The sequence below is a fragment of the Photinus pyralis genome, unplaced genomic scaffold (assembly GCF_008802855.1).
Source record: "Photinus pyralis isolate 1611_PpyrPB1 unplaced genomic scaffold, Ppyr1.3 Ppyr1.4_LG8, whole genome shotgun sequence".
Taxonomy (NCBI): Eukaryota; Metazoa; Arthropoda; class Insecta; order Coleoptera; family Lampyridae; genus Photinus; species Photinus pyralis.
This window is the reverse complement of record NW_022170819.1, coordinates 24907524-24919632: the sequence shown is the minus strand read 5'-3', so window position 1 is coordinate 24919632 and position 12109 is coordinate 24907524. Positions and strand designations below refer to the sequence as shown.

The 12109-nt window shown below is 38.9% G+C and overlaps 1 protein-coding gene across 1 annotated transcript; it reads left to right on the top strand.

Moving 5' to 3' along the window:
* Positions 1-5235: 5235 nt before the first annotated feature.
* Positions 5236-8621, top strand: LOC116179488. The gene is made up of 3 exons (XM_031499282.1): positions 5236-6016; positions 6058-6710; positions 8521-8621. Exons 1-2 carry the CDS (start codon positions 5483-5485, stop codon positions 6703-6705), a joined length of 1182 nt encoding a protein of 393 aa, XP_031355142.1. The 5' UTR covers positions 5236-5482; the 3' UTR covers positions 6706-6710; positions 8521-8621.
* The last annotated feature ends 3488 nt before the right edge of the window (positions 8622-12109 follow it).

Here is a 12109-nt window from a genome sequence, read left to right as displayed (position 1 = left end):
TAACTAACTAAAGCTTGATAGAATATAAGTAATATAATGATTAGAGAATATCTACACAAGTTAACTGAATATTTACAATTTTACAGAAACTAAATTATAATGGCTGAATGCGACCCAACTTGAAATGTTGACAGAACGGGTCCTTGACCGGGCTTGTAGTTTTATTTATCTCTGAAATTTAACCTTGATAGCATCCAGTATCAAAACCGGCAGGTAGTTTCAGAAACAATTTCTTTAATATTTTTTATTTATTTATTTTATTAACTCTAGCCTTTCGGCTTCGGGGACTCTTGGGTATGTACATAGCATATATATGATACTTAAGTAAGTTTCGATATAAACAAATAAACTTTCTATTGCATTCTGATCCAACGACATCAGATATAGCTAAATAATGCTATTCTTATTCCTCTCTTTTCGCTTCCTCTCCTCTCTGCAACGTCCTTCTCCTCCAGTCGATTCCTCTTCCATCTTCCTGTAATATTTCCTTTACTGTTTTGGTCGTCTTGGTTTTGCTGCATCTGTATATCACGTGTTCTATCGTCTCTGTTTCTTCCTTACATAGTCTGGACTTTTTTTCCTTCCATCATTTCCCGGTCCTGTTTTCATTTCCGCATCTAAATCTTGCAATGGTTTTTGTATTTTTGTTCTGTAGATACTTTGGCAAGTGTAATGTTAATATTTCTGTGTACGTGGTATTGTAGGTGCTGTTTTCTATTCGATTGATTTGGTATTCTAATTGGTTGTCTTTGTCTCTCTCCTTCATAATCATTGGTATATTTACTCCTTCTCTCCTTAATCTTTCCGCCTCATCTTCTGCATACCCATTCCTTTGGAAATATTCTCTTCTTTCTTCTGCCCACTTTGCTTTTTTGGTCTTCTTTCTCTCCTTGAGAGAGCACCATGTCATCCGCGTATGTTAATGACCATATCGCTTGTCCTCCAATTTTTACTCCTCCTGCTTGCCATTTTCTTAATGCTTCTTCCAGGTCTGCCATATAATTGTTGAAAAGGGTTGCACTTAGCGGACATCCTCGCCTGAGTCCATTTTCCGTCCAAAAATAGTCTGTGTGTTTGTTATTGACTTTAACTTTACTCTTTGTTTCTCCTTTCTATTGTGTTGCTGTCGATATTTTTCTTTTCCAAGCTCTTGTATAATTCGTTCCTGTCTAGATTATCGAATGCTGCTTTTAGATTTATGAATAGGGCGTAGACTTTAGCTCCTTTCTATACCAGTTCTTGTTGTACTACTTGATATATTATGTATATGTTGTCTACGCTCCCCTTCCCTTCCTAAAGCTCATTCGTGTTTCATCCAGTATTTCTTTGTCCTCTACTTCTTCATTTAAGCGCTTGTTTAGTATTTTAGCGTAAAGTGTGTATGTTGAGTTTAGGAGTGCGATTCTCCTATAGTTTTTGATATCATTTTGTTTCCTTTTTTGTATATTGAGCATATTTCTCCTTCTTTCCAACTTTCCGGAAATCCTCCTCTCCTTTCCTGTTAATAATTTTTCTGATTTGCTGTTTCACGTTTTCCGGCGCATGCATTATCATCTCATTTGATATTTGGTCTGGTCCAGGAGCTTTCTTTTTTTTCATCTTTGCTATTTCTGCTTCCATTTCTTCTTCCCCTATTTGTTTATCATCCTTTTAACTTCTTGTTTGTGTTTTTTCCCCTCTGAAGCTTATCTGCCCGTTTAAACTTTGTATAAAGTAGTTTTCCCTTCTTCTTCTCCAATGTTGTCCGGTATTCCTTCTTTATTTTTCCTCCTTTTGCTTATAAGTTTCCACACTTCATCTTCGATTTTGATGCTTTGTATTTCTCTTATTTCCTCTTTTTGTAATTTTTCTTTTTTGCGTTTGCATGTATCTTTATATTCTTTCTTCTTTGTTCTGTACTCTTCGCCTGTGTCTTTTCCTGTTATCCAATCCATTAGCGCTTTTTTTGTAATTTGTTTTTCCTCTTTACATTCTGTGCTCCACCATTTGCTTCTTCCTAGTGACCAGTTGTTTATTTTTGTTGTTTTTTCTGTCACCGCTTTAGTTATTGCCTCTTTGATTTCTTCTAGTGCAGCATCACATTCAGTTTCTTTGAATTCTATCCGCTTTAGATCTTTTCTGTATTTTTCTATTGTTTGTTCTGTCCAGATTTGTCTCGTTTTTGTAATATCTTTTGTTTGTTTTCTGTATTGTGTGTCAGCACTGCCTTTAATCGTTGTGAATATTGGTTGGTGATCGGATTCTATTCTTTGGTCTACTTGAAAATTTTTTAAGTCTTCTTTCCCTTTTTCATTTAGAATAATAAGTCTATGCCTGCCCTCTGCTTCCTATGTATGTATATTCTCCCTCATCGTCTCCTTTCACGTTTCCGTTGAGGATGTGCCACCCTTTTTCTTCTACGAAGTTAATCAATTCTTTCCCTTTTTTATTTGTCACGTTATCTTTGCATTTTCTTTTGTTGTCTTCTTCTTCTTCTTCTTCTTCTGTATGACAGCAAAGCGGAAACGGATCTGCATACTTATGGCAGTAAGTGGACATTGGCGTAATGCTCGTGCAGGGGCAGTCAGGCGAAGAACATGGAGTGAGTGTCGAGAGTGGATTGTGTGGCGATAAGGGCTACTTTATTGAAAAGTGCTTAGTGTCACGTGTTGCTAGATGGTGGTTAACGATTCAGAAGTTTGACGTAGAGCTGGAATATCGTCCTGAATGGCGCTAGGAATCTAGGATGCAGCATATGGATGCCCTGAGCAGAAATTCGGCTGGCGGTGTACCCTCAGCGGGCATATTATAAACATTACTGTGGTGACGATGGAAGTTCCTAATTTTGCTAATTAAAGTGTTTAGTGGCCCTTTAGTGACAGAGAATAATTCACAGCTTAAAAACTATTACGTTAAATACGAACAGTAATGGAAATTACCCTGCGAAACCTTAAATACAATTGAATTACCAGACAAGAAATATTGGTTTATATACGGGAAATAAATAAGGCGCAATGAAACTATCGTTCAAGGTGAATGGAACTAGTAAATCGCAAGTCTGAAGAGGTCGATTGAGCACAAATAATCTTTGTATGACAATGACATCGGATTAACTACTTTTCAAGTGGATCTAGATTCTGGATTGTGATAGGAGGGTGGGCACACAACATTCCTAGTTCGTTTATGCTCGTTCGTTTGGATACCACGCCCCATATTTACTAAAACAATTAATTTTGGGTGAATGCCCAATTTAACGTTAAAGTCAATTTTGAGAGAAAAGGAGATGAAAAATTGTATGAGGTATGCCAACCGAAACAAGCATAAATAATTCATTACCTAAACGTTATTGAGACAAGCACTTTGATCCGGCTTAAGCTGTTTTTCTATAAGGGGATGAAAATCAAAATGATGCAACTACATTTCAGTGATTCGCGCAAGACTTTTAAAGTAAAGATGTCGTAGGTTTTTCATTTTGGTTGCGCTGCAACGAAAAGCTTTCAAAGTTGAAAATCGAATTAAGCACTCACAAATGGCGTAACTTCAAATGGAGTTTAAAAAACGTGGTTATTGAAAGGAACTACCCTACTTGTACAGTGAGAGCAAGTGAGAAGCAATTGTTTCAAAATCAATCTCATATTAGGTACGAATTCAAGTGAAAGGGTTTTCATTGTAATTTTCCCCACTTGCCGTTACAATAGACTTAATCTTTGTTATATGTTCCTTTATCGTCACATCATAAAATATTTGTTTAGACACGTCTTATTCCCGAATCAGTCTAAAAAAAACAATCATTGATCGAATAGATAAGGAAATGGCTAATCCAATAATCACTGTTAATTAACGCAAAAGGAGCACAAAACTATAGTGAAAGACAATGTTGAAAATATCAATGTTGACAGAAAAAGTTTAATTAGATACCCATTAATCTGATGAGCACAAAATTTTAAATTAGCACAAAATGAGCACAAAATTGTGAGATAGTTGGAACTAAATTCCTTTCAAGTCGACACTACAACTTCACGGGGTTGAAAATAATTCTAACACTGTTATTCACTGTCTACTTGTCAATCAGATCCCATCTCCGGACAAGATTTACACTAATATTTGCCTTTCAAATTCAGAAAACTTAACAGGTAGATAACATAAGTTTTACCAATGCCTTGAAAATGGAGCTCTCAATTGTGCGATTGTTTGAAGTAGAAAACACGTATACCTATTCAGAGCACGTTTGTTAATAAAGCGTTAACTAGACGTTTTCGTCCCTTGCTCGCCTATCGCAGACTTTACTATTTCCCGATACAAGAGCAAATAAATGAAAAAAACCGCTCGCTGAAAAGTGACCCGGCACTCTCCGCTTGCTAATCAAGCAATGTACACAATTTGATTTTCGCCCAAGGCGTAATTGGTTTCTCTCTCTTTTTCTTCAACATTTTAATCCAAGTTGATGAATTTCCGTCTCGTGTTTTTCACAATTCGTCGAAGTTTCATTAGTGAAGTTGGAAGTTCTATCAGGATTTTGCATTTAATTTCGAACGGAATCGAGAAACACCTTTTTTTATTGTCGTTGTACATTGTGCGCGATAAAATGCCCTTAGATGGTCCCAAGGCGTTAATTGATTTTGAAATGAGCATCGACACGCCCCGATTGAGCCGATAAACATGAGCCTGTAAAGTTTATAACGTTTGAAGTTGGTATTGATGCATGTAGTGCTCTTGTATACGAAGCCGGGGTGGCACTTTGAGGGTAATTACATACATTTCAGGCAGGTATTTATTGCGTTAAAGTGGTTTCATTTATTGACAAGTATGGATACGAGATCGCGGCAAATATTATTATGATAGGGTTCTGTTTCTCAGTTATCTGAAATAACTAAATCAATAGTGGCATGGATATTTTTTTAAATTTGATTTCTAGGTTAAAGCACAGATATACGTAAAGAACAGATTGCTAACCATAATGCATAAATTGCTTAACACATTTATCCACTTATTTTATAGCACCGATCTCCTTAAAAGAGCCCTCTATTTAGAAATGTTATTAACACAAACAGTTTAGTATTTGGTTCTTGAAGAAGTGGGAAACATTTTCTATGCGTTTATCGTTAGGTGTCACTGTAAAAGTAATGTTTTATTTTTTCCTGGAGAAGGAATGCACGAGATCGAAGTCGACTCGGTTGTGCTTATCTTATCTACGCCAATATTCGTTACGACGGATATATTATATTTCGGCGTCCGGTCCGAATATATCATTTTGTAACACACTGTAGTACGTGCTTTTCCTACTACCATGCACAAGGTTAAAAGATAAAGAAAAAACTCGCTCTCCCCCCTAAACGCCGCCTCGTACCCACTAGCAGTTGGTTGTTCATTGTGTTTTTTGTGCTCCATGCGTAAGGTTACGCTCTTCGCTTTGCTGTTGTTTTGCCGTACTTTTGTTAAAAGTAAGTTTCGGCTGATGTAAGTATACATTGACAGATCATTTGCAGCGCTTTTTTAGTTAAGGATGGGAAAATCGAAGAAACATAGGAGAAATAAAAGTCGATCGCCGCGGGATAATTTTTCACCGCGGGGCAGAAGCCGGTCGCCGAGCAACGATTCTCAGTATCCTGTAGATACGCGAGCGTTGCTTAAAAGGTTAGAAGTTTTGGAAAAAAGGACGCGGCGTTCTAGGTCCCGCAGCCCCAGCAGTTCTACCTGGCGGACTCGTAATCACAGGCGCCATACCCGCCGCGTCACGTTGTCGCGATCGCGGTCGCCATTACAACGGCTGCCTGTAGCAGCTGATGGCAGGGTACAGGACCGGGCTTGTAGCCCGTCGCCCTCTTTTACACGTCCGCGTAACGATTCTGAAATTGGAAATGAGGTTTTTTCGAGGCTTTCTGACACGTGTAGTGTTCGTAATGAGCCAAACGATACGCTAATTATTCATAACGATGAGACACTACCTGAAGAGGTCGTAAAAATCCTCGGGGACGACCCTGAGAATAGCAAAGAAAACAATCCGTTTTTACACGATTCGTTAGCTTCTCGTTGGCGACATATTTTAAGAAATTAAAAAAAGATGAAGCAACTGGTTTGTTGCTCAAATACCTGACCCCGGCAAATCTCACCGATTTGATACCTCCAAAAATGAACCCAGAGATTCCTGCAGTTCTCGACAGGTATAATCTTGCTCGGGATGGATCTCATGTCGAGGTTCAGAACCACCTGGGCAAGGGTTTGTGTGCCCTGGGTAAGGGCATTGACTTATTGTTAAATGGTGACACAACTGTGATAAAAAATGAGTTGCTCGAGTATCTGTGCGATACCGGCAGAATTTTGACAAATTTATTTCACCGCGAGTCTGTGACGAGGAGAAATTTGATTTACCCCTCTCTAAACAAGAAGGTCAAGGAACAGGTGGAGATTTGTCCACCGTCGTCGTTTCTCTTTGGAGATGACCTTGGGGAAAAAATAAAATTGGCGAAGAATTTGGAAAGCGTCACTAAAGATCTAAAGTTGGTTAAACCCACTATTTTACCTGCCACTCGCAATAAATCGTCGAAGTGGTGGGGGGGAGGGAGTAGCCAGCAACGGGCCCCCCTTCAGGTCCAGAATTTAAACTCTCAACGCCCGGTCCGTCGAGGGGGCGAGACGAGACCATACAAGGGACAGCCTTCGAAGGGAGCACGTTGGACAAAGAAGGGCCAGCAGAGCCATCCTTATCACAAACAACGGAGGGATTAATATCGGTGAGTAAGAAATTCGCTGGACGTCTTGCTCACTTTTACGAAAAGTGGACAGACCTAACAGCTAATCCAATTGTTTTGGATTGGTTACGGGGTTACAAGCTCCCGCTTACTTTTAAACCTGTTCAGTCACATCCGCCCTTGTTCTGTTCTTCAGGGACGACAAATAAGCACTTTTTGAAAGAAATTGCCCACCTATTGGATTTAGGCGCAATAGAGAGGTGTGACCTTCTACCGGACCAATTTATCTCCAAAATTTTCTTGGTTGATAAACCCAATGGTAAAAAACGGTTCATTCTCAACCTCAAAAAGTTAAATTCCTTTATATCTGCTCCCCATTTTAAAATGGAGGATGTTCGAACTGCAAGAAGATTAATCCAAAAGGGATTTTTTTTGCTACTCTAGACCTGAAAGAGGCATATTTTCTACTGCCGGTGCACAGGGATCATAGAAAATACCTCAGGTTTTCCTGGCAAGGGCAGCTTTTCGAATTTACTTGCTTGCCTTTTGGTCTAGCTTCTGCTCCATATGCTTTTACGAAGCTAATGAAGCCCGTCATTCAAAAGTTACGTAACAAGGGTATACTATGTGTAAGTTACCTCGATGATTTTTTGTTTTTGGGTAGATCTAAGGAAGAGTGTTCCCATAATATTTTAACGGCAATACAGTTGCTAGAATCTCTAGGTTTCTTGATCAACCTCGAAAAAAGCGTATTCGCACCTAACACGAATTGCAAATTTCTTGGATTCCTTTTGAATTCTATAAGAATGTCAGTAGAACTGCCACCAGAAAAGAGAGAAAGAATCAAATCTTGGATTATTTCTCTTCGAAAGCACCCAACTTGCACAATACGTAAGTTTTCTCAGTTCATTGGTATTCTTGTCTCGGCCTGCCCAGCCATAAAATACGGGTGGTTATACACGAAGGTTTTCGAACGTGCCAAATACCAGGCTTTAATTAAAAACTCTGGAAATTACAACTCAAAAATGAGCCTGAAGCCTCATCTGTTTTCAGACATGTCTTGGTGCCTTAATAATATTGACAAAGCGTACAATGACGTTAAGAGTGATACTTTTGATTTAACAATTTACACCGATGCCAGCCTGTCAGGCTGGGGAGCGGTTTGTGATGGTGAAAGTACACGCGGCTGGTGGACCGATGTAGAAAAGGACAATCATATAAATTTCCTAGAACTCAAGGCTATCTTTTATGGCCTGAAATGCTTTGCGAAAGATCTGAGGAATGTTAATGTCCTTATTCGAACGGATAACACTACGGCCCTAGCCTATGTAAACAGAATGGGTAGTGTTCAATTCCCCAGGTTAAATCAACTGGCAAGGGAAATTTGACAGTGGTGCGAGGCAAGTAATCTTTGGATTTTCGCCTCGTACATTTGCTCTAGCGATAATTCTGAAGCTGATCACGCATCGCGTTTGCTGCTACCTGAAACGGAATGGGCGCTGAACAGAACTGTTTACTTTCACATAGTCTCAGTCTTTGGGTAACCTGAAATAGATCTGTTTGCTTCACAAAGTAACCACCAGTGTAGTAGATACGTCTCTTGGTTTCGGGACCCGGGGGCAGAGGCAGTAGACGCCTTTACCTTAGATTGGTCGTCTCTTTTCTTCTATGCCTTCCCTCCCTTTTCGCTTGTACTTAGGGTACTTCAAAAGATAATACAGGACAAGGCAACAGGGATCCTCGTAGTCCCTTTTTGGCAAGCTCAGCCTTGGTACCCACTCCTTGTAAATTTGATTGTAGGCGAACCTATGTTTTTAAGACCTAGACATAATCTTTTGCTCTGTCCTTTCAGCGGACACCTCCACCCTTTATCAGGAAGCCTTACCCTGGTGGTCGCGAGGTTATCAGGGAGGCCTTCAAACGAAAAGGACTACCGGACAATGCCATAGAGACTATTTTCAGCTCCTTAGCTGTTTCCACAGTTAAGCAATACAACACAACACTTAAACTTTGGTGGGAATTCTGTGAGGAACAGAAAATTTCCCCATATGAAGGCGAAGTATTAAAGATAATATCCTTCTTACAAAACCTGCTGGAAACCACGGAAAATAGATATGGATCCTTCAACTCCCACAGAGCAGCTTTAACCTTAATCACCTCGGGGAACATTAGTTCAGATCCTAACCTCAAAAGGTTTTTGAAGGGGATATCTAGAATTAGACCACAAAGGCCTAGATATGAAGCTACATGGGACCCCCAACAGGTGCTAAAGTTTTTGGGAAGCACCCCTGATGGCAATCTAAAACAACTGTTGCAGAAACTGGTGACTTTGCTAGCCCTAGCAACAGGACAAAGGATCCAAACAATCTCGTTGATTAAGTGTAGCAACATCAAGTTTTTAGACTCTGGCGTAAAGATCCTAATTCCAGACCAAATAAAAACGTCAGCACCCGGAAGGAAACAACCCTGTTTGAATTTGCCCTTTTTTGAGGAAAATGCAAGACTGTGCGTATCCAGATTGATTAAGTCTTACTTAACCCTGACTGACCCTGTAAGACCCACGGGCTGCGACAACTTGTTTTTGACCTACAAGAAACCACATGGGCAAGCAAACAAACAGTCGCTGAGCCGTTGGGTAAAAGCGACACTTAAGGAAGCGGGAGTGGACATGACTCTGTTTTGTGCCCACTCCACTAGACATGCGTCCACATCTGCAGCCCTAAGGAATGGTATGTCCCTGGACACTATTAGGAAGTCAGCGGGCTGGACCGAACATTCATCGTCTTTCGCTCGTTTTTACAATCGACCACTGGCAGTCTCAGACGAGTTTATGAATGCCGTATTTAAACTTTAATTAGTTATTAAGTTTTCTGTCCAGTTTACCGTAGTGGTACCACCCTTTGGAGGAGTACACTTAAGAATTCTTTTTTCTTTTTATGGTGTTTGCGTACTACACTGTTGCGTTACATACAATATAGCTGTTTTTACGACGTATATATTCTTTAAACATCTACAGTGTGTTACAAAATGATATATTCGGACCGGGACGGCCGAAAATACTCATTAACCGATGACAAATGACTTACTGAAGTTCGATCGGAAATATACTCAGGCGGTCCGGTCGAATATATCATCTGCCTCCCCCTACGCCCAGCGTCGTTGAAAAACAGCGTCTGTTGAAAAATGAACGCAACCAACTGCTAGTGGGTACGAGGCGGCGTTTAGGGGGGGGCGAGTTTTTTCTTATCTTTTAACCGCTTGTGCATGGTAGGTAGGAACAGCACGGACTACAGTGTGTTAGCAAAATGATATATTCGGCACGCGGACGCCTCATATAATTCCGATCGAACTTCAGGTAAGTTCCTTTTTGATGCGTTAAAATATTTAACTATTTTAAATTCTTATTTTCTACAACTCAGTTTTGCTATTTTAGCATTTCGAGTATTTTAATAAGCTGTACAGCTTATCAAGGTACACTCTTTTTTTGTAAATTTAACATTTTTCGCTATGATGCTTACTTTTCGAGAAAAGTGGCAAATTAAAAATTATAAATAAATGTGTTAACTTTCAATTTAGAATTTCTCTCAAAAACTAGAACTCCAAAAAAAACTTGTAAATAAACTTTTTTGTGGGTTTTGTATGGGCCACATTTGTCAGTGTGGTGCAAAATGATTACACAAGAGTTTTTGTTATGGCCTTTTAAACTGTGCATGTGGTTGCGTTTCTTGTGAAACGATACAAAAACGCCTGAACCGATTTTTATGAATTTGGAAATGTTATAGGATTGTATAGGGAATGGCACACACTATTTTGGATTTCGGTCGCGTTACCATCTTCAACGGGTTTTTGAGGGTGTTAAAAGTTTAAAAGGGCCAAAACGGCTTAAAGAAAATGTTTGTAATTTTTTCGCATACACTGGCTAAGGTGGCACAAAAAACTCTACAAGAAAGTTCATAACAATTTATTTGGGAGTTTCTAAGATTTTGAGAAATTTTAAATTGAACTTTTAAACTCTTCATTTCATAATTTTTCTAAATTTGCACTTTTCTCAGAAAGTAAGCTTCATAGCGAAAAATGTTACAATAAAAAACGAAGTGCCTTGATGAGCTGTACAAAAAAGTCTTATCCATTTTTTGCGTCAGATTCAAAATAAATGCGACAGAAGTAAATATAGTCGGATGATAGGCAGTTTTATTAAAATTTGACATGTTTGAGCGCCCCTCCCAACATTAAGCCACGGGATCTCACTGGCAGACATGACTTCTTCTACTTCACTATGTATCAGGATACTTTACACGAAAAATCAGCCATGTAGCGATAAGTCACTTTTTTCGGTAGCCAGCTCTTAAGACTATACAGGCTTATGTTCCGATTTATGTTATTTATTTACCAAAAACATTGTTTAAATACTTTAAACAATACCATTGGCTAATACCCCTCAATATTAGTCAATCACAATACCCAAAACGAGCTTATAAAGTTTGCGTTTTTTAGAGAACGTTTGAACGAAATGATATAGAAATCAAAGACAATAAACGAAAAAATGAGCATTTAACCCGATAAAGTGTACATTCAAGAACCTGTACAATTTTTTTGGTAATTTTGGTTGAATGTACGAGGGTTTTTACAAAAGTTTTAAATTTTAATAAAACACATTAGATATTTGTGAATGGTTTTTTGATAACAAAGTCTATCTTAGGAGTCCTACAGGAGCTAAGTTTTGATTATTCAAAAATATACTATATGTTCGTTGAAACTGTAAAAATTAGCAATAAGTTATTCAGTCCCACAGATGCAACACCCCGAAAAGTAGTTTTATTTAGGGCCTGATTAATCTCGGATTGTCTGAACCGTTTCAATAATAAAACAAACCTATTAATTCCTGGAGGGATTTCTACAGGCTCTGGTGTCTTTCTAGGATCTACAATTTCTGACAAGAGGCAACTAAAATAAACCCCTAAAGCAGATCTAAGAAAGTGGCAGAGCATCTCGGGTGGCACTACGGCGTCATTGAATTTGACCCATTTCTGGTAGGCTTTTTACAACCTAATTGTTCCGCAAAAGATATTTTAACCACAGGTTCATGGGTAATTCCATAATCGGTAGATTTTGAAGATCAGGCATGTGAAACACCCGGCCCCATGTCGCTTGTGGCCCGCCGTTCTACAATCTGCGACCCGTCACGATGTTTGCAGATTGAAATATGTAATTGAATTGTACCGCGTGTTCTATTTTGGTTGAGAATGAGCTGTTTTTAAAAATAGTTCAGTTTGCGATTTTTCGCGACCCTGTGCCACTTTTTTGTGAAATCACAAACAAAATCAATCTAACTACGTTTGTTTCTGAGATACAAGGTGAAAAGTTGAAAACGAAAAGTTTGACTTTTTGCGAAGATATAGTATCTTACTATCCATGTAAGATAGAAAATAGGCAAAAACTGT